At 40.1% G+C, this 26,328-nt stretch overlaps 1 protein-coding gene and 1 non-coding gene across 4 annotated transcripts; both read left to right on the top strand.

The window, feature by feature from the left end:
- Positions 1 to 2,195: 2,195 nt before the first annotated feature.
- TRNAG-GCC (transfer RNA glycine (anticodon GCC)) lies at positions 2,196 to 2,266 on the top strand. Its single transcript has one exon. It is a non-coding gene; the product is annotated as a tRNA-Gly (tRNA).
- Positions 2,267 to 2,501: 235 nt separating this feature from the next.
- On the top strand, positions 2,502 to 23,554 carry KATNA1 (katanin catalytic subunit A1). Of its 3 annotated transcripts, XR_012586198.1 has the most exons (12): positions 2,502 to 2,626; positions 7,663 to 7,837; positions 8,553 to 8,710; positions 10,979 to 11,162; positions 12,696 to 12,817; positions 14,189 to 14,294; positions 14,636 to 14,794; positions 15,947 to 16,073; positions 17,902 to 18,036; positions 18,310 to 18,436; positions 19,519 to 19,654; positions 22,085 to 22,424. XR_012586198.1 is itself a non-coding variant. In XM_074580386.1 (11 exons), exons 2-11 carry the CDS (start codon positions 7,667 to 7,669, stop codon positions 22,281 to 22,283), a joined length of 1,488 nt encoding a protein of 495 aa, XP_074436487.1. In that variant the 5' UTR covers positions 2,502 to 2,626; positions 7,663 to 7,666; the 3' UTR covers positions 22,284 to 23,554. The 3 variants fall into 3 exon arrangements, 1 of the variants encoding a protein (XP_074436487.1); XM_074580386.1 differs by lacking the exon at positions 19,519 to 19,654 and having other exon boundaries at positions 22,085 to 23,554; XR_012586197.1 differs by lacking the exon at positions 2,502 to 2,626 and having other exon boundaries at positions 7,645 to 7,837; positions 19,438 to 19,654; positions 22,085 to 22,421.
- Positions 23,555 to 26,328: the final 2,774 nt, after the last annotated feature.

Raw genomic sequence — 26,328 nt, 5'->3', positions numbered from 1 at the left:
GGGATAAATACTGGATCAGTGAAAAAAATGCTTGGTGTTCAGCATTTGGAGGTCTTTCTTGTAAGCGTGTCCGTTTGAGTGATCTAGTTTCTAATGTGGTCCAAAAAATTATTGGCATAACTGAGGAAGGAGTGAACTGCAGTAAAGAGGGTTGGCAGCGCAGAAACTTCTTAAACAGAGTTTTTCATAGAAGAAAACATTTGTGGAAGTTCACCCCTCTACTGTGAAGTGCTTACCATGGTTAGAGGATGATTATGAAAATTGTTTTCTCAAGCAGGTAGTTACTTTCTATAATGAAATTGGGCTTGTAGCTTAATTAAACAGTTCATGTTCCGTCTGCTTGTTCCACAGCTGTTGAAATAGAATAGCTCAAGATTCATTTCATTTAGCTTAAATATTATAAAATGGCTGCAGTGTATAACTACTCCATTTTATATATTATGTAAAAAGGATTGTTTTCCATGTAAATAAACCTTTAAAGATTATCCTCCTTAATAGTAAGTATCCCAGTAAAACTGGTCTACTTGTCTTGGAGTAAAGTATAATATATTACTGGTTACAGGTAATTTAATCAAGCCTGCCTTACCATTTGTGAAGTGTGCAGAGAAAATAATGTCAATTCTTCATTAAATTGACTGTTAAAATTGCCTTTTTATCTGAGTATATTTCTCCTCTGCCTGCATTGTATTATGTTATATTCCTGCCTAACACTGTAAAAAAATTAATAATAATAAAAGTCCTGTAAAGGCACCACGGTTCTATACAGGCAAAACCAGTTGCTTTTATTAAAAGAAATTATTGAGTCTTCTAAGCACATGTGCAAGTACTAAAATATTAAATATTATTTTACCATTTTGAAACCAATGTAGGAAGGGCTCACATCTTCAGAATTTGGTAGATGCTTCTTGCATCTTATGTTAGAAGCTGTAATATACCTTGTTTGAATTTTGCCACCTATATGCTGCAGTATTATATATTTCCTTGCAAAAATGCGATGTCCAAGTTATCTGAGAAAGTTAGTTGTACGTAAGCGTTGTCACAGCGCTCCAACATGCTCTGCCTTACCTGTGTTTTGAAACTTCATGTTTCATACCTAGATTCAGAGTCTATTGAGGTTCTTCATAGCTGCTGCTTCAAATGTGGGCGTTTCACTGGTGGCTGGTGGTAGGGATTGGTTTGTACTGGCGGTAGAGCAGAGGAGCTCCTAGCCAGCAGCTGTGGAATTCTGCAGGAAGTCTTAGTCCAGGTTACTTTCACGTTGTCAAGCATGAAAATAAATTTCTCTTGTATGTGCCCTTGTACGCATATGAATGGTATTTATAAAATGTTCTCTAATCCTATAGCTGTACTGTAAATACTATTGATATTCAGTGGCATTCTGTCCTAGGGCAGGCCCTCCAGCTGTATCTTTTCTATCCTCAACTTGTAATAGAATCTATAGAATATACAGCTAGAAAGTTGCTACGAGATTGACTGATCTGCTGTTGCGAAGCTGTGAGTGGGAATGATTTAAATGATTTATTTAGACTCCTCTTAACATTATTCAGCTAATAGGCAGTGCAGGGGCCGGGTTCTCAGGTGATGCTGCTGTCACCCAAGATGGGCTTTGGTTTCTGATGTCTTTGGTGTTTCAGATCAGACCTTTAATCCATTTGCTTTAATTCAGCTGAAACAAAAAGATAATAAATTTGGTCAATGTCGTAGTAAAATGTTTGAATGCCTTAAGATGCTCTTGATAAAGGCACTATTCAAGTTTACTGATTTACATATATCTATTTAGATATATAGAGATCTGTTCTGTGTGTGTATATATATATAATGTCTTTTTTTTTTTTGGTATGATAAATAGTCGTTTGGCTGTCGGTTCTTTTTGGCTCCTCTGATTAAATCACGCAGACGGCCGCGCCCTTCCGCTGAAGCAAATTAAACAGTTCATTTATTACGCGCCCGCTTACTCGCCTTCACCATCTCTCCTTTCCTCACGACCGTGACAAGCCCCTCACCCGCCTCTGTCGCGACAGGCCGGGGAGGGGTGCTACGTGCCGGGCATCCCCTCAACCGCCGCCGCGGGCTTTCAAACGGTCGCGGCGGGGCGGGCTCGCCCCGCCGCGACCGTTTGAAAGCCCGCGGCGGCGCACGCGCAGTGCGCCCACCTCAGCTTCGAGGGAGGGAGCCGCGGAGTATGTAACGCGCAAGCATTGGTGGTTCAGTGGTAGAATTCTCGCCTGCCACGCGGGAGGCCCGGGTTCGATTCCCGGCCAATGCAAGTGCCCGTTTTCTTCCCTTTGCTCTCTCCGTCCACCCTCCGCCATATTTTATTTTGGGTTTTTTTTTTTTTCCTCCCTTAAAAATTAAAAAAAAAAAAAAAGCTCAGCGCTGTCAGTAATAACGCCAAAACGGACGTCAAGGTGTTGATGGGCGGACTTTGACCCTTCGCCGGGCTGGAAGTGACGCAGCCGGATTTGCCTTTAAACTGCGGGCGGCGGTGGCGGCGGGAGGGAGGTTGGGCGGGAGATGCCGGGGGTGGGGTTAGCGCCGCTGGAGGAGGAAGGGGGAGGAAGAAAGCGGAGGGGTTGTGGCTGCTGCGAGGTGCTGCTGCTGCGGCGGGGCCGAGCTCTGGAGAGGAGTAAGTGAGAGAGAGACGCGCGCTGTCTTCCCGCCTTATGGCGGCCAGGCTGCGTCCTGTCGTGACTCCCCACCCCGGCCCCGATACGGCCGTTGTGGGGTTCCCCCCCGCGCCTCGGCCTGACGCGAGGGACGACGGCGGCGCCCCGCGTGGCGTGGGCCGGCCTGAGGGGAGCCGGGCTCCCCTCCGCCCCGGCGGGAGTCGGGGGTCGTGTTCGGCTCCTCCGTCCGCTCGCCGCTTCGGAGGGGGAGCAGTCGCTTGTCGCGACACCCGCGACCCTTGCACCGTCGGTCGTAATGTCGCTGCGGTAGCTTGCACGTGCCGGGAGTCGCCCGAGGCATCGCCGCGGCGTCCCTAAAGTCATGGAAAGGCCGGGGCGGGGGGGGGAGACGCGCTTCGGCTGCTCTCGGAGGAGCCGGGCCGGGGGTTTGCTCCCTTCAAGCACCAGCCCCTCCGGACACTGAGCTATGGGCTGTGCTCCTCCCTTCCGCACACCTGTTGCTTTTTTTTTTTTTTTCTTAATAAAGTAAGCTTTTCGCAATTACATTAGTTTTCTCTGCAGGGAGAAGGGGTAGGCATCAATTCTAGACACACGTTCTGCTGCAGACACTTTCTAAGTTTTCTGAGCAGCTCGCTAAAGTAGCAGTGACCATCTGAAAGAACGCCAGCCCCGCTGAAATGGGGAGCAGGCAACACGATTTATGGTTTTTTAAGTCTTTTGAAAAGCTTAGCCTTGAAAACATAAAATCCTTTGCCAACAGTGTATCCAATGATTTTTTTTAATTTTTTTTTTTTTTTTTTTTGCACAGACATCTAAGTATGCTTGTGTTCATGGTTGCTGGTGATTTTTCTTTCCCTACGGTTACTGTTAGATACAATGAGTGGATGAGAACCAGTTTGTTCAGCATCCAATAAGTCTGGCAACTCTGCTGTTTCCCAAGTAATTAGCACAATCGCTCATCAATACCAAATGTTGCTAGGAGTGGATGTTATGAAGTAGGATATTAAAGCTGGAGGGGAACTCAGAGATATGATGCAGTCTAATAATTGCAGGCCACTATGTCATCTGTAAAAATTGATTCCTGAAAGATATTACTTTGGCGGGTTTTTTTCCTGTCTTCTGGCCTGCTGAGAGAACTTCCTAAATTTTGCATGATTGCTTTGATGTCAGAGCCTGCATAGCAGGCTGAAATAATGGAAACGTGTATGCTTTGCCAGAATTCAGGCTCTGGCATAGTCCAAGCATTAAGGTTGGACTGAAGGACTCTTTGGAGGTATTTTCCCTTTGTGGCTTGTGCAGTTCTCTGAGTCAGCAGAGTAGTTGATGGATCCCCAGAGTAGCTGATAGACCCCAACTTTAATCTTCCCTCCCAACATCTGCTTGTTGATCTCATCTTTTATTTTTTTAAAGTTGTGGGGGATTTTCGAGTGAAACAGGATTGAAACAGTGTTAGGTTTTGACTTCCCAAATTCTAATGTATGAACGCGAGCAGAAATTACTTATAGTCGTTCCTTATGATAATTTCTTACATCCACGATGTACTCTATCCACAGCGACTTTATTCCCACTGTTTTCTTGACGATAGTTGGGATCTTATATTTAACATAAAATATAAAAATAAGTTACAAAGCCTTATTCTCAAAAGTTGTAGGTATCTTTGAACCTTTGTTAGGTTTCAGCCCATGCTACTGTTGGCTGTTCCGAACTCTAACAGTATTTTAGGGGCTTGGAGCAAATGATAAAATGTATTCTGTTACTAGAAATGGGTTGATTTGATGGGTTTCTATTGTGTTAATTTCAGGGAACTGTAAATACTCACAGTTAATGTAGAGAGTGAGCATTTGTGTTGTGAAGTGTGTTTTTACACAGTGTAAAATTAAACTTGCAAGACAAAGTGCTTAGGTTATTTGTCTTATATCCTGTTTGTTGTAAACTTTACAAGCTCCTTCAGTTGCTGTTGGAACAGAGATAACTTCACTGGGCATGATTCATGGAAGGGTCATAGCTGATAAGTGCAGCCTTGCTGCTTTGACATCCTGTTACATGATAGTACGAGGTTTTTGTAAACACTTTAAAAATTATTATGTGGTGCAGGATTAGTTGCTTTTGTGTTTTTATTTTTTAATTCCTTCAGGTCTGGTTTAACTCTGGATTTGTACGTACTCACGCCTCTCTCATGTGTTATGTGTTTTACACCCTACTCTGAGCTGCCAGTCTACTATAACTTTCTGCTGCAATCTGGTTTCAGATTGGCACTCTAACTGCGGGGTTTACCTCCCCCCCCCCCCACCATTTTACAGCTGCTTCATCATCTTCAGTTACAGGTGCAGGATGCCTGCAGCCTCATGGTAACGTATCAGCTCTGACACTGCCTGTATTCAAGTGGCAGCAGCAGTGGCATGTCCAGACATATAAGCAGAATCATCAGCTTTTTCTGCCCCATTTGTGTACAAGAGCTTTGTATTTGGAAGCCACTTCAAGCTCTTCTGCTGTTATGACTCAGTGTGAAGCAACAACTTAAATTGGTTTTCTAGTTTAAACTAAATTCTCTTGCCTTCTCAATACCACTGATGAAACAGACAGATTCTTAGGTTTTCGTTGGAATTACTACTTCTGGTTATGTTGGAAGCATTCTAAATTTAAGTGAGCACCTTCTTTTTTTTTTCCCTTTTCTTTCCTTCCCCCCCTCCCCATATGGGATGTTAGCTCATTCTTCTTCTCTGTCTGTTTCTCCTTTCTCTTCTTCCTTTCTGTCTTCTCTCACCTGAAAAATCATGTGCACTCTTCTGTTATGTGCAGTACTGTCATTTTGGTCCCAAACTTTCGTACCTTTCGGACTTAACCTCTTTAGATAATTTTTTTTTTTTTATTCATGCTATTTTCACATTTCCAGATGAAAACTGCTCTTACAAGCTTTTTTTTTTTTCCTGAATATTTAAACAGAGTTTCTGTTTTGCTTGGATTGCTCTACAGCATTAAGTGTAAAAAAAAAAAAAAGTTATCTATGACTTGTCCCTGTGTTTGAAAGTCTAGTTTGGCTTTAGTAACTTGCTATTACTTGATTTTTAAAAAATGTTTATTAGCAACTTGCTCAACTTGTGATTTCAGTAGTGTTAGTCATCGGTTTGAATTCTCAGGACAGGCAAACAGGTGTATCTGGTAGGATGAGCAGGAGTGGAAAAGCTTGCTCCTAAATATAGCAGGGAAAACTTTGGTAATATCTGCGTGATGATCCATACAGCAGTTGACAAACATCCTGAGGTAAAAACCAACAAAACTCCCAAGTCAAACAGTGTCTCCAAAGCCTAATTAGCCTGGCATATGGTAGTCTTTGTAGTTGCTGGTCACATTAGCTATCAGCTTGTAGACATCGTTGTGGCCAGCTCAGCGAGCCTCTGGCCAGAGTGAGATTATATAGTGTAGCTTCTTATGACAGCAGGTTTTCAGGCTCAACTCCACGGGTCCCTTCTGTGTGGATGGGTGTGGGCTGTCAGAGATCTGCTCTTCGGGCAGAAACTTTTCACAGCAGCTATCTGCTGCAAGGGAAACTGGGGAAGGAAGAGCAAGGCAGAAAAAAGAAGAGGATGTTGGCTCAGGAATGGATCAGCCATGTGTCCGTGCATAAAGCTGCTTGGGAAGGGGACAGAAAAAGGAGTGGAAGTCTTAAAATGTTTGATTTGTACATAGCAGCCCCTCTTTACAACGGGGAGCTGATATTTTAACAATCAAAATGTGTCCTCTGAAACCTCTGATAATGTGTCCAAATTTGACCATGACCTGGTCTTGAAATGTGTTCAGTCTTAAGTCTGTTTATTGCGCATGTGAGTTTAGTACCTCTTACATTCTTTAAATAGTTGATCTGTATCAAGCATGCTTCATCCCAGGGCTTAGCTGTAATTGCTTGTCTGCAATTGCTTCTTACTGGTATTGGATACAGGTACCGAAAGGAGAGCAAGACGACAGCAGGCATGTTTTTTTGCTTATTTTAACATTTTCTGTGCTTGGTTCTAGGAAATTAGGAGAAGAATGGGGAAATTCTTGGGGTGCAAGAGACAGGAAAAGTGGAGACAGTGCAGGTATCTTAGAGAAGAAGGGGATGGGATGTATAAGTAATGGATAAGAACATAGAGATGACTGCTATATGGACAGTGGGTGTACTGTAAAGAGTAAGTCTACTGCTTCGGATTATTGCTGTATTTGTGTAAATAATAATTCTGTGCTATTCTAATCTAAAAGCACAGATTCTACTAGTGGTACAAAGTGGAAATGGTCACAGTCCATGTTTGCTCAAAAAAACTCCAACCTGCTAGTGGGGAAGAGTAGCATGGTTTGAACAAAATGTTAAATAAAGTGGGTAGCTACACACTAAACGTTTAATTGTGGCGTTTCCTTACTTTTCAGTGATAAATTAACGGCCTCAACATTTTTCAAGAGTCTCTTTTTAAGTGTAAAAATGAAGGTGATAGGAAGGTGCAGGCTGGGTATGGAAGGTGGATATTTGTTTCGAAGAAACATTAAATAAAACTGAAGAATTGTAAAATTAAACAAATGGGAAAATAGTGTTCTCAACAAGGCAAAATCAGACTGTTAAACTTGTATGCGTGGAATGTTAAGGCAAAAAAATTAACCAAACCTAATGCATCTGGAGGAAGGGCTTTGGTTTATTGTTTGTTGGGTTTTTTTTAAACCACAAGCCATGATAGTATGGGTGATGTTGTAGTGCTAAAAATAAAATACCAAGAGGGAAGGAGTGTATGCAGTTGTGGCTTGCAACGGTACGTTTAAATCTGCATATCTTGCATATGCTTTTCAATGAAGTTTTATGAAGTGAAGAGTTTCATTTCTAGTAATACAGAAACAATTACCTTTTTATGTGGATGACATTTGTTCTAGGGCCTTTTTCTAACCAGTGTATTTCCAGCTTCTACATTTCGATATGCCAAATGTGGTAATGAGCGTATGAAAATACTTGCAAAAATTTGTTCTAGTCCTGGGATTATTTTCTTTTTTCCTTAATATTGCCTATTTTTTTCAGTTTCATGTTGAACATGAGCCTTGTTATGATCAGTGAGAATGTAAAGCTGGCCCGTGAATATGCCTTACTGGGAAATTATGACTCTGCGATGGTCTACTACCAGGGAGTTCTCGACCAAATGAATAAGTACCTCTACTCTGTCAGAGATACGTATCTGCAACAGAAATGGCAACAGGTAAATAGTACCTTTCTGGGACGTTTTGAGCGAAAAGCACTGAAGTAGCAAAAATTGCGTGTCTTATGGTAAGCAAAAGTATAAAAATACACCATTCTCTGATAAACTGCAGTGCTGTTATAGATAGGCTTTTTTTGTTATTACACAGACTTATTTAAGTCGTCTTTATGATTTCTTGCTCTGATAATGACAAAACAGGCAATGGAACACAGCCCTGTGCAGCCAGTGCACTGTCTGGCTTGTCAGCTTCTTGCTGATGAGTGCCCCTGTTATGCTGAAGTTTTTTAGGCTGGTATCATTCTGAATAGTTTTATTTCCCTCTCTGTGTTTTTCTAGTGGGCCTTATAGATCCTTAATAGAAACTGAGTTGTGGCTACCATGTTAATTTATCCTTAACACAAATGATCATTTTTTTCATTGGCATTCAGTCTATTAGGTTGCACTCTCTTCTGTCATGCTCCTTTAATATGCAAAATTTATCAAAAGTCTCTTTGGTGTTAAATCCAAAAATCTATTTGTTTATTCTTTAAATGTGCTGAGGAAGGCAGAAAAACCTTCTTAATATCTCACGTGCGTTATTCTTGTCTATTAAAGTAAAATCAGGTAGCTTGTGAAACCTTGTGGAATCCATCCAAGCATTACATGAGCTCGAACAGAGGACTCTTACAAACTTATTTGCAATGTGCTTAATCTACCTTTTTTTTTTGTTTATCAGGTTTGGCAGGAGATAAGTGTGGAAGCTAAGCATGTGAAAGATATAATGAAAACTCTAGAGAGTTTTAAACTAGACAGTACTCCTTTGAAAGCTTCACAGCAAGAATTACCAGCTCATGATGCAGAAGTCTGGTCTTTGCCAGTACCTGCTGAACGTAGGTAAGAGGAAAACCGAAGACCTAAATTACCATTTATCAGGGCAAAGTGTGCTTTCATGTCAGCCTACTCCCGTGTAATTTTCGTTCTAGAACTTAGATGTGTAACACTTACACATTCTGGGGCTTTTATCTTATATAGGCTTGACTAATGTCGAGCCTTTTTTTTTTTTCTCCTCTTCTTTTTTTTTTCTCCTTCTCTGACTTAAGATAAACTTGCCATTCCATGGAAGCTCAATTCCCAAATTGATCTTCTCATCAACTTTAAACTGATTCTGCATGGAGCTGATATGAATAAGATGAAGAAGTATTATCAGAGTTAACAGTGAAATCTAGAAATGTCCAAGCTCAGTTCCTTTTGTGTAGCAAGGTGGTTCCCTGATCTGCCTCATGAACTGGTCAGTTAGGCTAGCATAAGCCCAAGGGAAGGGGTGGGAACAAGCAGCTGCAGGCAAGCCTGCTTATTTCAGAAGTAGTTTTAAATGATGCTGGGTTAGTGTCTGTGAAACCAAGGCCTTGTGGTGTGGTTTGACAGCATAGCTGCTGCTGAAAGGACAGTCCTACCCTCCACAGTTGCCTGAGGTTTATTTCACTTTTGCCTTTGTTGGGGCTGTTTAGCTGGTTCAGGATGCTAAACTGGTAAAAATACAGTGTTTTGTGGGGCTAGTATTTTTTTGTTTGGCTCTTAGTTGGTTTTGTTGTGTTTTTCTTCCTGAGATTAGCTATCTGAACTAGCTAATTGGAGGTTCTAACACATGCCAGTGGTAGCGTGAAGGAACGAACCAGGAGTGCATGCAAAGCAGGCATGGAACTGTGCATTTTGACAGAAAGTAATTATTTAGATCGGCTTAGCTGTACTGTCAAGCTGTTCTTTGAGGCTTTGAATTTACAAGCTATTTCTCACAGATGGATAACTTCAGTGTTTATAGATGCATTTTTGCATTTTTATTTTAAGCCTGCTTTCTGAAAGAAATGGGTTTTGTGTGATCACACTGTCTCTGTTTATCTCATTTAATAACTTTGGAACGTTGCTAGACAGTTTCATTCAAACCTTCTGGAAAAATGGAGTCTAGGAGGTAGAACTTTCCTAATATTTTGAAGCTTTCTAGAGAAAAGATACACAAATTCATGTTTCCAAAAAGGAAAAGATGTGAGAGTGTGTTTCTGTTCCATTTCTATTGTTAGCTGGTAAAGTATTGAGTTGTGGTAATATGAAAAAGCCGAAGTGAAAACTTGGACCATGTAAATTCCTATACTGAGATAGCAGAACTCACAAATTTATGTGGAAATTAGATGTGTAGTCACACTTTTCCTTTATTTTGAGCTTTGGGGTGGAATTCAGAGGTGGCTAGGTGCTCATAAATAAAAGTGTAGGTTGGTAGATACTCCATTTGGAGAATGAAAAGACTTTAACACATAGGGTCTTACATTAGCATATTCATGCGCCCAATATGCGTTTTGCCCTGAAGAGGTACGTACAGTTCTGACCAGCTTGCTGCTGTGAATCAATTAAAGGCAACTTTTGTGAAGGTACTGGATCCTGATATATCTTGAATGATATGTCGAAACACATCTATTAGTCCAAGTAAATGTTCTCCAAATCTTCCGTTTTCTGTTCTCTAGAAATATTCCCTAAACTTAAACTTGACTGATAGCTTATTAATGCTGGAATTTTAGGAAGGCCCGTGGAAAAACTGTATCTGTGAGAGTAATGGATTTGTATGCAGATGAACCTGAATTTTAAAAAAGAAATCCATAACACCAGTTACAATACTGGTTTATTCATATGTGCCTCTAGAAGAACTCCAGTTTCAAACAACTGGAGGCCTCACACACACATTGTCTTTCCTAAGAAGTGAAAATAAAAGGAAGTGAAAATAAAACTGTCACTCTGAATAAACATTTACATTTCTTTGGGTAGGACAGTGAGGACCATTGTGATAAGGAGAAAATATATTGTGTTGTTTTTTGGGGGTGGGGTGGTTTTTCTTGGTGGTTTTTTGTTGCTTTTTTTCCTAAGCTCTATAATACTATGTTTACTTCTGTTTATTTATACAAAGCAAGGAGGTCATTTTAAGCAAATGAGCCCTGAGTTTGTGGCAAAGGGAAAATGGATTTTTAGTGACTGTCTAAAAACGTCTGTCTTGTTTCTGACATACAGATTTTTATCTTGAGCAAAATGGCTTTTTGGTTTGTAACCACTTGATTTGGTTATATAGTGCTCACCAATGACTTTACACTGAGGCTTTTTGCATATGTTACAACTAATTAGACCTTCGCCAGGACCCAGAAAACGTCAGTCTGCTCCGTGCAGTGATTGCAGAGGTCACAATAATCGTATAAGCGCAGCTGTCAGAGGCCCTCACCGTCCATCGTCTCGAAATCCCAATGATAAAGGGAAGGCGGTCCGCAGCCGGGAAAAAAAGGATCAGCAAAATAAAGGAAAAGAGGAAAAGGTAAGCTTGCATGTTTTCTTAATATTGAGTGTATTTGTAAAATTAGATGCCTATAAAATAGTTCTTCTGTTCAAGTCAGCATGCTGATTTGACTCTCACCTTGGAAGGTATCTTTGCTTTATGGACAGTCTTGGTTACAGATTAATTAAAAAAAAAAAAACAACAAAAACAAACCCTCATCTGGAGGAAGTGATCTGGTAAATGTGGGCTTGTTTACTGCAACTTGGAGATAGTTGTTAAAATATACCACTGAATTACTGAAACCAAGCCTGATGGAACTCATTCAAATGGGATGTCCTTGTGGTTTCTTTAATTGCTTTCCTATATTTTAGACTGAGATTGACTCAGCTGTTCCAAAACATTTCAAGACTTATTTAATCTTAAAGGGAGACCTTTACTTATTTTTTCTTTTTTTGTTCGGATCTGGTATTAACTCCAGATAGACTCTCTTCAGTTAAAAACAAACACAAACCCAACATAATTTATGAGAGAGAATGATACGGTTTTTTTGCTTGTACTCTGGTCTCCATAAATTTAGCTGATTGCCAGAGTAAGAGATCGTACTGAAGACACTAAATTCATAGTTTTCCAGAGTCTTATAAATCAAATATCCATGTAATAGTTTGTTAGCTTCAGCAAACTTCTGTTGTGGCAAGGTGTTGTGGCCTGTGGAAACAGTATAAACTACAAGGGTGGAATTGTTTAGCTATGTAAGCTACTACTTTTATTAGGAGCTAAATTACTTTGTCTTTGACTGATAATCCTCTCTCACTAAGGATATACACACACACAGAGACAGGATAGGTCTCTCTTCTTTTTTACAGTTGTTCTGTCATCACCAGTGCTTGCTGTTAAGTGTATAAAAAAACGGGGTACGTCTAGTGCATTTTATGTCCTTTCAGTTGCATGATCTCTGCTGTTTGAGCCCTTTCAACTGTGTATCATCTTTGCTTCTGCTCTACTGCAGAGCTGCTTCTCTGCTGTTCTTGTCCAAGCTTCTGTGTCATCAATTAATTAGCTCTCTTTTACTTCTGTGGTCTTCTTGCAGATGACCTTTGCTCATCCTACGTAAGGAAGTCCTGCTTAATTGTTTTTGTGTGTCATATATATGGCATATTTGTGACACAGGATTTGAGATACTCTAGCTCAATGTGACGCTTTCTGATCCAGTCTCACACATAAATCCCCCTACCCTCACAGCTACTGTCTCAGATAGTTTTTGATTTCCCTGGGAGAAGAGGTGGACACTGTTACACTGGGATAGGTGTATGCAGTTCTAATTACCTACTAAAGCAAAGAAACTGCATGAGTACAATGTACTGGCTTTGGGGAGAAGGAGACGGGACCAGGGCAGTCCAAAACTCTGGGTGAACCACATAGATCCTGTAGTGCAGCAGGATGCTTCATAATTTTCGTGCTGGTTTATGTTGCTGCCTTCTAGAAATATGATGCTATTGTGGGCTTGTTATAAAAAAATCCACCAGTAGCATAACCATTGTTATGTATTTGTGTTGTTATGTCCTCTATATGTAGAACAAATCCACATCTGAGATTTCAGAGTCTGAACCAAAGAAATTTGATAGCACTGGATATGATAAAGATTTAGTGGAAGCTTTGGAAAGAGATATAATTTCTCAGAATCCCAACATTCGATGGTAAGTTTGAACACTGCTGCCAGTCTTTCTGACTTGTTTCTTTTTCCTCTTATACAATATGACAGGAATTAAGTCTTTCAGCACATGCTTACGTATAAAAAGTACCTACAGTTTTTCTTTACTCGTTAAATAGGCAACTAAACTTCCTGTGTAGTTGAATATTTTTAGAACTTTTTTTCCACCCGTAGATTCATAGAATAATTTGGGTTGGATCTTTAAAGATCATCCGGTCCAACCCCCTGCCGTGGGCAGGGACATCTTTCCCTAGATCAGGTTGCTCAAAGCCCTATCCAACCTGGCCATACAAAGCTTCTCAAACTTTTAGAAATGTTTGAGTCCTGAAATCATTTTTTGAGATACTCTTTTGCAATGGATAAGATTCTAGTGTCTGCTAGTGTCTCTTCATTTTAAAACCTGTTTTGCTACCCAGGGGCGTACCAAGATAAAAAACTAATTAACAAAGAAGTTATGTCAATATAGGAACCCTTTGAAATCTTACTGGATGTGATGTGTCTGCCAGTATAAAATACAACCACGTGCCAGTACCTTTACATAAATGTGTTAAATATTAAACCTTATACAAAGGTTGTTTTGTGTTCCAAATGTTTCCAAGCTTAGGCGGTTTTGTGAGGATTAAATGAGCAAAAATCTCCTGGCAAACAAAGTAGGCTTTAAAAAAAACTTGAACAATCCCACAAACAACTTTGTATGCATGCAACTGTCATGTATTTCATTTTAGTATGTAAATACATGTTTCGGTTTTTATATTGAATCTTAAATTACAGCTTCAGATTTGAAACTACTTCTCCATATAGATATGTTTCGAAACTAAAATATTAGTTGGGCACGTGCTGATAAACAGAAGGCCCTGAAAGTTACCCTCAAGAAAATAAGACCAGCCTATAAAGTATCTAAGAATTAATATATTTGTAACTCTGAAAGAGAATTCTAACAATTCTTTTAATTCAGCTCCATTTCCTAGTCTTCAGTAAATTGTTCTCGTAACGATGAAAGATGGTATTCAAATTTCAGGGACGGACAACCTCTTGGCAAAAGAAAATGTTATCTGTAACTAGCATAAGTTTAACCTGCCTTATTCTGCCTGTTCTTTCTGTGAATTGGAACAACGGTGCTCTAGTGAAATAGTTAATGCGTCTCTCTGCTTTTGCATCCAGCTGGAGTCTGCTGTAGCTGGATGTCTACTATAGTTGTTGTAGGCTTTTGCCACTGGAACATAAAGAAATCCAACTCATCTTCCTGAGTTATGGAAGAGCCGTTACATAACAAGTTTAATTGCATATTGGTTTGAGCTGCGGACTGATTCTTTTGCAGCCTGTCTGAATCTGTCAAACAACTTTTTTTTTTTGTCAGGGATGACATTGCTGATTTAGTAGAAGCTAAAAAGCTCCTTAAGGAAGCTGTAGTTTTACCCATGTGGATGCCGGAATTTTTTAAGGGAATTAGAAGACCATGGAAGGTATGAAAAAATCTGATCCTGTGATCATAAGTAGGATTCTGAGATTGGATCTTGGTGGAACAAGAAATTTCAGGTGTTTCACAGTTTATAAATTCTTTCCACTTTTTAGTAACAAAATTTATGGTAAATAGTACTAACAAAATAAAATATGTCAGCCACGTAACTATACTACCTTCAGCTGTATTATTGCAAGTAAGCAATAGTAATTCATTACCTAACTTTGAATAACTTTTCAAGGGAAAGTTTACATCTAGTATTTTAATATTACGCTGTTAAACAAACTGTGAAATTGCCTGTGTTTTGAGTCTTGTCCTAAAAGTGATTCTTTTTCATTTTAATAGGGTGTATTGATGGTTGGTCCTCCTGGTACTGGAAAGACCCTCCTGGCAAAAGCTGTAGCCACTGAATGCAAGACTACCTTTTTCAATGTTTCTTCTTCTACGCTTACCTCAAAATACAGAGGAGAATCTGAGAAACTTGTTCGTCTGCTGTTTGAAATGGTGATTGAAGTTTCTGAATATAAATAGTGAGATAATGAAGTAGAATTACTTCTGTAATAGTGAAACCTTGCCAAGATTTAGAACTCATAGCATACATAAACAGCTCTCCAAGTTTCAAACACTTTAGGACCTTCTGATTTGGCCGTGTACATTCAAGATCTGGGTATTCCTAAATAGCTTTATAAAAAATGAAAAATGAGGTCATCTTTATTTTCAGGGATAGCTTGTTACATTAGAGGTAGCTCTGTATAAGCTGATGAGTGCTGTAGAACATACTTGAATGTAAAACTGGAGATGGAATCCAGTTGTTTTCTGGGTGACAGCCCTACTCAGATGTTGCATGTTTTGTTGTTGTTGTGGGTGGTTTTTTTGTTTGTTTGTGCCTAAAATAGGCAAGTTTCCAAACTGTAGTTGGCTTCAAAGCACATAACACATGAAATTGGCTCAGAATATTTAGTCTTTTTTTTTTTTTTTTTCATGTGTTACCAGGTTTGCATGTAGTGTTTGCTAGGGTGCCCAGTACTGAAGGGGGCGGCAGAGTAGCAATACGGTAGTCAGAAAAGTCAAGTAAAAGATACTTTACAATATAGTTTGATCATATTAAATGAGTTGATATCATGCCTGTCAATGAAAAATGCATATACACAATGGACAGCATCTCAACTGCTGTAGGACAATAGCTTTTATTATTGCAGGTCCTTGTCTTTGACTTCTCTTGTTTTCAGAAAGGTTAGAGTTATTTTGCAGTTGACCTGTATGTTGGACAGATTCCATATCGTGGTGTCCTAGCTTAATGTTTGTCCTAGCTTTAACTGAGTTCTTATTCAAGCATTCTGCGATGACTTTCACCATTATAAATGTTATTCCTAATGTGTAAAACTGCCTTTAGCTTATTAAGCATTTGTTTATAGCCCTAACAAATACAGGACTTTGCCAAAAACTGTTGTGCTCAGATGTTATTAATGAATGCACAGCCGCTCTGTCGTTGTGTGCAATGGTCAAGGAGAGGGAGGGAAGATTTGGTATTGTTTGATACTTACAAGCTGATTCATTGGGGTAAATGTGTCATTACCCAGCTCTGAATATACTGCTATTTCTTATGTGTGAGTGGACTGCCATTTCAGTTTCTGCTTTATCTTTTGCTTTCTTTAGGCTCGATTTTATGCGCCAACAACTATATTTATTGATGAGATCGACTCTATCTGTAGTCGCAGGGGAACTTCAGAGGAGCATGAAGCTAGCCGACGTGTGAAGGCAGAACTGCTAGTTCAAATGGATGGTAAATAACCTGATCGCTGGGAAGTACTGGACTGGAGGAAACTTGAGGGAGAAAAACAATAATCAAAACTTCATTCTCAAGAAGCAATTTGTTTGAAAGCCTTACATAAGATTGTGGTAAAAAGATACAAATGCACTATTCTGACTATCAGTGTGGAAGGAAAAAAGATACCAATTAATTTACAATTTTTAGCATCTGAGCAATGACCTTATATGATGGACCTCAGAGGAGAATATGAGATGTCAAAACTGCAGAAGAAAAAGAAGTATTAGTTGCTCCTCTCAATCTTTACCTAGCATATCACATCTTCTCCAAAATGAAGCAAAAAGTGGTTCAAAAGTACTGTCACCTGTTCCAATTTAAACTTCAAAGGCAATCACTACACTTAGCTTCTTTGGGATCTCTTTTTCTCCTAAAGATCACAGAATCACAGAAACTTCAGAGTTGGAAGGGACCTCTAGAGATCATCTGGTCCAACACCCCTGCTAGAGCAGGATTGCCTAGAGCACATTACTCAGGGCTGCATCCAGGCGAGTATTGAAAGTCTCCAGAGAAGGGGACTCCACAACCTCCCTGGGCAGCCTGTTCCAGTGCTCTGTCACCCCCACCGTAAAGAAGTTTTTCCGTGTATTTGAACAGAACTTCCTATGTTCTAACTTGTGCCCGATATAAATAAAAAATGAAGGCAATTTTTTTTTTTTATAGAAGCGGATGGGAGAGTTTTCTTTTTAAAACACTGAGTTCACTACAGCTATTTGGTTAATATTTTGCAAATCAACAAAGTTTAAAAGTGGGTAATGCTGTGCAAAGTTGCTATAGAGGCATCCTTTTTATACTCTTTTGGTGAGCAGGGAGAAGGAAAGGAGCAACTGAAAAGTGCTAATCTGTGGAGTAATTTGTGATAGAATTCCAGGAGTCAGAAGATTTGTATATTTATTTCTGGTTCTCTGATGTTGATAGCCTTTTATGTTTGACTTTAAATAGTAGCAGAGCTGTTTGTAATGCTGCTCTCATAACTCAAGTATGTACATAAGCTAATTTTATTAGTAACGACTATTTGAAGTCCTTTTGCTTGAGCGTTCCTAAATGGTGTTTTATATGCAAATTTTCAGGCAGAGTAGGTACAGTGACTATTCTACACCGCGATCCTATGATTATAAGCAAAAACAGTAAATGCAGAGGGTAGCAAGTTTAGTGAAATTAACTTCTTCCTATAGCAGCAGTTTCACAGTGCTTTAGAGACTGAGGTGTTCTCTCTGCCTCTGAGAAATTGTGAGTCCATCCACCAAATGTAAACATTCAGTTCAGCAGTTTGTAAGAAGCCACCTGAGTATATGAAACATTTGGCCTGAATTCCTAAGTGAAGAAACTTTGTAGGGGAGTAATGCCACTTTTGTATGGCTGTTACTGAGTACTTTTGGGAAACGGGGGGCATCTGATTTTTGGTGTAGTGATGGCTTTGGGGTGGTTGTTTTGTTTTTCTTCATGTGCTGTTCAGGACATTGATATGAAAATTCAAACACTGTAATGGCAGAAATGCAAACAATTCTGCTGTAAAAACGTTCCAGCCATGGTAGAGAGAAACTTCCTGATCTGAGCAGTGGCCTTTGCCACTGCTGCTAATTGAACAGTCTCCATTTATGCTTGCAGCCTGTCATATAGACGAAAAACTGAACTCTGTTGCACTTAATGGTTCTATTGCACTTTGTCTTGCTAAAGTGCAATAGAGTAGCTCCTTTAATGTTATAGAATTGGGGATGTTGTTCTCTCTCTACATGCAAATTCATAAAGCATATGTACATTTTACTTCTTCCTTTTCCCAATGCAGGTGTTGGAGGGGCTACTGAAAATGATGATCCTTCTAAGATGGTCATGGTACTTGCTGCTACTAATTTTCCTTGGGATATTGATGAAGCCCTAAGACGGAGACTGGAAAAAAGAATTTACATTCCTTTACCATCAGGTATGAAGACGTAGGGATAAGAGTGGTTGAAAAGACTAAATCTAAACTTTGTCAATATTCCTTTAATTTTGATCACCCGCTTTAAAAATCTAATTAATACATGTATGCAAATTCATTTATGAATTCAGGACCGGGTTAAATCTAAACATTGACCATTTACCTTTGTAGCAAATACAATATCCTTTTCTCGTTCTTCCCTCTTATCCTTCTTCAATTCATTATTTATCTTTAGAAAGCAAATTGTATAGACTCAATTTTCTGTTCTTTGATTAGCAAAAGGTAGAGAGGAACTCCTAAAAATCAATCTGCGAGAGCTGGAACTGGCTGATGATGTCGACCTTGCAAATATAGCTGAGAAAATGGAGGGTTATTCAGGTGCAGACATTACCAACGTATGCAGGTATGTTAATATTGCGTCATTTGTGTTGCTGCTGCTACAAACTCTGAGAAAACTGTTTGTAAAGTAACTAATTTACATGATTAAAGTTCCTGGATAAAAACAGACTGTAACTTGTCTTTTATGTGTGGCTAAAAGGTGAAATATTGCATTAATATTTGCCTAGATTTCCATTTCATATTTTCATATAATAATGATAAAGAGCAGTTGCAACATAGTAATCTAAACAAGCTATGATTTAGGTAAAATTCCATGTTCTTTCATGTACACCAAATTCCTAGCATGAAGAATATCCGAGGGATGGTAGACTTTAACTTGTAGAGTTGCAGTCATTCCACTGAGGTTCAGCTGCTTCAACAAAACACCCATGCCTAAGAAGTGATAGTGGCAGAGACCAGAATAACTAAAGTAAAAATGCAGTGTGTTCTTCCTTCATGACACAGAAAAGGTGTTGTGTGACAATAAAAGAGCTGTGTACGCAGCACATTGGCTTTAGTGATGAGGCTGACTTTTCTTCTACCTCCTCTATCTCCCCTTCTCCTCAGTACTCTTTACATACAATCATTTGTAGGCTTATTCTATAAACTAGATTCCTGAAATAATTGACTAAGAATACCTTCTCATCCTTTCCCCAGTCTTTTCTTTCAAAAATTAAAAAGGGAAGGAAAAGATTGATTTTTTTTTTTTTTTTTTTTTTTTTTAAGAGATTAATATCAGTCATCTGGTTTACCTTTAAAGATTTGCACTGTCACAGTTGCAGTGGTGGCAAATTATGGAATCATCAGTATGGGACAAAACTGAAACTTGTTAAGACGCTGTTATCATCTAATAAGCGCCTGTGTAACTATGCTTTCAGGCTTTGGAGGTCACACTGAAGTGTGGCAGTGCAAGGTTTCAGCTCCAAGTTGTGCCAACACAACTGTTGTGGGGCTGTACTTTGGAACAGGGTAAGAGAGAACTGTTCTGGATTAAAAACATCTCCTCATTACTTTCCTCAAACGCAGATCCATTTCTTGCCTTGATTCTTAATACCTCTCTGCAAACACTTGTCAGCACAACTGAGAGGACAATATGCTTTGCCGCAGGGATGAATGCGAGTGGCCTGTACGCAAAACTGCCACCGAAGGCTCTGTCAGCAGGGTCGCTTAAGGCTGAAGTAAGAGTTTGGAGGCTCAGTACTATTTCCTGAACAAACCTTACACAGTGTCTGGGAAAAGAATGGTATGTTAGTTGCTCTGAATCAGTGTTGTGCAGATTTGTTCCGTTTGTAGGTTTGTGAGGTGAATTTGTGGTGTTCTTTTGCTCAGTCCTAGTGCTTTGAGAGGAGTTTGTGCCTAATAGGTTCATGTTATATGAAAGAGAGTTTATTTGGCCTGCTTCTTTGTGCATTTTAGCCACAGTTTGTCTCCGGACCGTTCAGTGTTCGTTATTTGTAATTAATTTTATACAGGCTACCAATACTCTTGTTTAAAAGTCAGAATACTTGTAATGTTTTTGAGTGAACTTCATATATATATATACACACACACATATACACACGCTGTTGCTTTTTATTTTTAATCAAAGTCCATTTGTACAAATGCTATTAAAAAGACAATGCAAAAGCAAACAAACAAACAAACAAAAACCCACAAAAGAAACGCGCCAGTCTTTCATTTGTGGCAGTCTTTCTTAGAGATGACTGAGTTGGCAGCAACCAGAAATCCAGACAAGCTGGGGTTTGGATGTGCATGATTTGAAATAAGTAAGAAAGTACTCATACTAGCCTGTGTACTTACACTGTGTTAATGGTCTCAGGAAAAACAGATCTTAAACGTGATTGTTTCATTTACATTGAGACAAAAAGACATACGGCTGATTTAAAAGTGCTGTTGTGTGGTTCAGAGATACTGTATGTAAGCACAGTAAAGTTCCAACTTGTAGACTATAACAGTCCTTGCTAGTGACACAAGCAAAACTTAAGAAAAAGTGAGCCAAAAACTCCGGTTTGCTCAAATTATTCTCCTGCCTTAAAGAATTTGAGGTGAAATCCAAAGTTTGCTGAGCCAGAGTGAAGACTGGTCAGAGATAACAGTACAGTTGCTAACAGTCAGCATTTAACTATGGAAAATTAAGGTGAAACTTTATTTTAAAAAGACATTCAGGAAATGTAAAATGTGTCTAAATTGCATGTTAGATGTGAGGATGAACTGGCCTTGAGTCGTCGTTTTGAGAGGGCCATGAAGGTTGAAAGGCCTTTGGAACGGAACTGAGCCCCGCTGCGTGTTCCAGTGGGTGGCTGCTTATTTTTTGAATGTAGCTCTGGTGCTTCTCCAGGCACTAAGGCTGCATCTGAGAAAGCGCTAAGAGTTGACCTTAGAATGTCTGTCACCAAAATTCTTTACAGAAGAAAGTCGTAGCAGCGGGACTTGAATTTTGTGGGTGTGTTGCGCTATGCTGGGTGGGTTTTGGTTGTTTGGTTGGGTTGGTTTTGTTGTTCTTTGTGGTTTGTTTTTTTTTTTTTTTAACTGCTGTCTGGAGGCAAATTAGATGGATGGGATGCTTCCCCCTCGTCCCTGGTCCCCCACCCCCAATTGTGTGACACTGGCTTTTAGTTCACAAAGGATGATATAACAGCAAAGCGTGGTGATATTTGAGTAAGATGGAGTTCAACAAGGCAACTTTTTGGAGTTGTTCTGAAACTTATTATTGTTGGTTTTGTATTATGCATTCTAATTGCTAACAATTATTTAGCAAATCCATGAAGTCTGTCAGTTATAGTTTCTTTTTGGGGGAGGTGGTGGAACTGAAGCAGAATATGCTGAAACTGTCTTCATAAATCCTCCTAGAAGACAATGTATAAGTTTTTCTCTTTGGATTCTCATCTACTAATATGATATGATACTGTTGTGATATTGCCAGGATTACCCTTCCATCTTTTTTACTCCTAGACAAAATAAGTAGCATTTTCTTCTTATTCTAAGCTATACGATGATGAATTAGCAGGAACTTTAGTCTTTCAGTGTTATCCATTTATCACCTCACCAGCTCATCACCTGCTGCTACTGATAGTACTATCAGTAATAGTTGGAAATCCAAATGCAGTCAAACTTAATGCAGCAAGAAAAGACACGCCTGTAAAGGCACTTAATACTTACTAAGTTTGAGGACCCACAGGCTGAACCGATTTTGTGGTTTAACATTTAGCTGTGAATGTATAGGTTGGAGGTAGATACTGTTGATGCCTCTGTCTTTGAAGTGGGATTCCTATTTAGACCAGGAAATACTCAAAACATTCCAGTCACTTCTCCTTATACATTGGAGGAGTGAAACCATTACTTTGTCTTCTTCCTCTTTAGAAATACTATAAACAGCAGCTACATCATAGGTGTGCGCTGGCATTGGATAAATCAGTTAATCTTCACCTCTTTTGACTAGCTTGTGGATAGTAGCTATTCAAAGAGGCAGTGAGGACAAATCCGTGTTTGAAAAATATGGATAGCATGGTATTGTATGTTGTGCAAGCACTTGGAGATCTTCCCGTAAAAGTTCACAATTCCTTGTTGTATCTTGGAATGCAAGAGCTTAACTGGAACGCTCTGTTGAGCCTTTCAGGCAACTGAACTCGCCATTCTGTATTAAGTAACTTTTTTTCTTTTTCATCCTTAATAGAGATGCATCGTTGATGGCTATGAGAAGGCGTATTGAAGGCTTGACACCAGAAGAAATAAGAAATCTTTCCCGAGACGAAATGCACATGCCAACAACTATGGAAGACTTTGAAATAGCTTTGAAGAAAGTTTCTAAATCAGTATCTGCTGCGGACATTGAGAAATATGAGAAATGGATAGTTGAATTTGGGTCATGCTGAGTTGTCTTATCTTGAAGAAGCCACCTTACGTCTTAAAACAGCTTTAGAAGTAATAAGTAGTGTGTCAGTGCACTGCGTGCTCTTTTTAACTTTTGCAATTTAAGAGCAACAGATGTCTAAATAAATTTTTTTTTAAAATGCAAATTCTGTCTAGCTCTCTGAACTAGTTCAAAAGTTACCCATCTTTCTCAAATGTGAAAGATGCTGTTGGGATCTGCTTTCATTGTCAATATTTTAAAATTACTTAAATTTAATACTAGAATTCTTGCATCAGAGGGTTTACTCTTGAAAAATAGCTGTTACACCAGAAAAACACCAAACTTGCCCTGCTAATGAGTAAGGGATGTTGAGAAGTAGAAAATGCAACTGCAACAAGATGCAGTTGAATAGATGTTTTTGCTAACTGATCCTAGAGAATCCTGCCCTTAAGCTATTCCTAAGGTGTTAATAAAGAGCCTGTACAAAGGCTGAGATTTAGAACAGCAGCCCTTGTGCTACCACCAGTCAGTAAGTTCAACTGAAGTTTAAGCAAGGGCTAGGATTAGGATCAGCACTGGCTTACAGTCTCTATTAAGTAATACTAAAATATATCCAAGCAGTGTAAACTAATGCCGTGCAGCCAGCAGCGATGCAGCGTCACAGGTGTAGTCTCCTTGTAAGTCTGAGAGAAAACAAAAGCTTTCTGGCATTAGTGCTGAAACGTGTTTGTCTTCCTTGACTGTACGGTAGTGTGAGCTTCAAAACTCCGGAGTGGTAGGTTGGGTCCTGGTTTACACGGTTTGTTCTGGCAAGGCTGTTTTGTGAAGGCGATGCGCGTGTTATACTTGTGCGCATTTGATTTCTGTTCATAACCCTGACTTCACAATTGATGTAAAATCCAAATTCTCTTTTTGCGTTACTTGGTAAGTGCAGTGTAGAAGCAGTTCTCTGAGAATGGTTCTATAGTGACCAATTTAGGTCATCATTTTAGATTTTGCCCAACGGTGGTCATTTTGACTAAAACGTCTGTTGTTTCTGTCTATCTCCTAGTATTTTGGAAACACCTTCGTGCTAGCTCTCCTCAGAGCAGCCGGCTGTAGTTCTGCTTACAGCTAAACTTCATGCTTTTTCATGAATCACGCGCGTCTAGACTTGTTTCAGCTGGTAGGTACATGCTGTATGAAACTGGCTGTGGAATTCCTGCTCGTGTGTCTCTGCAGATGCTGGAAGGCAGATGGGAAGGACAAATGAGAATGAAAAGTTGCAGTCTGAGTAAAAGGCAAATGTCTCCCAAGTACACAGCTGTGTAGATGCCATTATTGTGAACATCTTGTTTATGTACTTAAAATTCACCACTCTGTCATGGGTGACAGCTGGACACACTGAAAAGGGACTTTCAGCAGTGTCGGTGATGAGACACTCTGGGGAGGCACTGAGATGCAGATATTGTGGAGAGCTCCTGAATCCCTGGGTGGACCTGGCACGATGAACCCAGGAACAAAGGGAAGAAGTTCAGGTGGGTGTGCAAGTGTCTGCATTTAAAGACCTCCATCTCCAAAATGGAAAACAAATTTGCCTCTTTCTTTTCAAAAGGATAGCTGTATGTGTCAGAGTTAAGAAAGAGATGCAGTATTTTGAAGAAGTGGGTTCTCTTTGTACTTATTTTTCTGTTTGTATGTTAGGATGAGTGTACCGCTGTCAGCTGTGTTGCAGGAAGAGATTGTTTCTCATAAATCACTTCATCGCAAGCAAACCAAAATATTCAGTCACCTGAGTAAGAAGGGAAAGTAGGTAAGCACTAGGCCTTGGAAGCAGTAAGGGGCTACTTAGACTGAAAGCGTGATGTATTGTGAGAACTTCTAAAGTAAACCTCACTTTAAAAGCAGTAGTTTAGTCCTACAGCTCAGCCAGCCCCGGCTGAACGAAATGAACACCTGCGTAATACATGGTAGAGGGAGGGGGAAAGTGACAGATGCTGAATTGGTAGCTGAGAGGTTCAGCTTGTTTTGGAAGGCAGAACATGATGCTACCAATTCCTGCACGGAGGGAAGGGCCAGCGCTGCTTAACTGCCTGTGTTTAAAGGGCAGAGAGACATTCCGAGGGCAAGATGGAACAAGAGGGTTGCAGCAAGAGCCGCAGTTCATGAAGAGGTAGGAGATGTTGCCTTTCCTAAAAACCTACTGCCATCCTCCAGAGAGGGATTTTTTTGGGGTCATTGGTGGGGTTTTTTTGGTGATTTTGTCATCTTTGCCCCTTTCTTTTTCCCGAGCTGGCACCTGTATCTTTGTCAGCTCATCTCCTGGGGAAACGAGACCTGCCATGACAGTTGCCCTTTCCTAACTGTAGTAGTCACAGTAAGGAGTTTTTAAACTGGTTTACAAAGTCACAGTAAGGTGTTTTTAAACTAGTTTTTAAATTGGTCCCAGCTCAAAGCAGCACTCCTCTGAAAGGTGTCAGACTTTTACGACTCGGGAAAACCACGTGCACCCCAAAGCACAACAGTGGCGCTTTAACTTCTTAAGGCTCGATAGCTCCAGCTCCGTAGCACAGCAAATGTCTGGCAGTTGGTGTGTTCAAGAGTTAGTTACACTGGTTTTTTTTAAATTTAATTTCAGGAACCTGATGGTAGCATTTCTTTCCTTGGGCTTTGTAACTTTGTAGAACACAATAGAGAAGAGGATCACTTGGCTCGTGGAAACCGGCCAAGCTGTGAAGCAGTACCAGGGCTTTTTCAGGCTGAACCTCTCATTTCTGTTGCAGCTGTTTGTTCAGAATGGAGTTACATCTCCTTGGGGCTGTGCAGGTGCTGGGGTTACAGTTTCACAAGTGGGGATGCAAAGAGCAGAAGCCAACAGCTGCCGAATTTCCATCTGCAGGGCGATTCATACTGTGCTTGTGCAGTAAGGAAGAGTTGTTGTGTTTCACGTCCATCCTATTCTTTTATCTTTTTTTTCTTTTTTTCTTTCTCTTCCCCCCGGTTTTTCCCTTAGAAGCTAAACTTCAGCCTTATACACCACTTCTGTTTGAACTATGTCAATGAAGGGGCCAGGGCTCTGTTCATGAAGTGGTAAGAACGTTAATTAATTTCCACATAAAGAGGAGTTTGTCTAGAACTGTTTGGAGATTTGCTCTTGCCTGTGCGGTCCCCCTTTCCTGTGCTAGAGTCTTAGCAGTTTCCCGTTTAGCCATGGATGACAACCACCCCTTTGCCATGTGTTTTTTCTTTCACTAAACTGCATTCTTAATTCAGGTGACTCTGTAGCTCTAGTGTCACCTCGGTCTTACATGGTTACGGTAGCTCAGCTGTGGTAGCATCCTGGCAAGCACTGCGTGGGGCTCGGGGATGTCAGTCACTGCCCCTCGCTCATTCCTCATCAGCGGAGGAGCTGCCCCTCGAGCGTTTCATGGCTCCACACCTGCCCGAAGCTCCCTGCCAGATGCGACACATCCCTGCTCCCGTCAGCCTGACTCAGCTGGGTGTCACCAAATGTCTGGGATCCTATGCTCTAATGACACTGAGCTTGAGGAAGTAAATGCAAAGTACAAACCCACAAGGTGCTAGAACAAAAAATAAAATTAAAAAAAAAAGGGGGGGGGGCAGTTTGAGCAGTGTCCCTGTTATCTTGGGCTGACATATACCACGCCGTGCTGCTGGGGGGTGGGGTTTGAGTTGGGTTTTTTTGCAGGGCAAGTCAGTGTTTGAAATGTTTCTTTTACTGCTGCAGCGCCGTCAGTTTAGTGAGAGCTCGAGTTGTTCCTGTCATAGACAGGACAAGTATTTGAGTAACTTAGAGATCTCATTAAACTTAAAATAATCTTAAGGGGGAGAGGTGTGTGTGTGTGGGGGGAAATCCTAGCTTTTCTCCCTCGCTATAACAACTTAACCTGAACACAGATAACTGATTACTCAAATGATAACTGTGCTCAGTCTAATGCCAGGTAGTTAAGGTTCCTTTTTTTTTTTTCCCTAGTCATTCTCCTGACTGACAACTTTTGTAAGAACGAACAATGAAAAGCTAAAAAAAAAAAAAAAAAAAAAAAAAGAGTACCCTGCATTTAACACAC

Source organism: Larus michahellis, chromosome 3 (genome assembly GCF_964199755.1).
Source record: "Larus michahellis chromosome 3, bLarMic1.1, whole genome shotgun sequence".
NCBI lineage: Eukaryota > Metazoa > Chordata > Aves > Charadriiformes > Laridae > Larus > Larus michahellis.
This window is presented reverse-complemented; position numbering and strand designations above follow the sequence as displayed.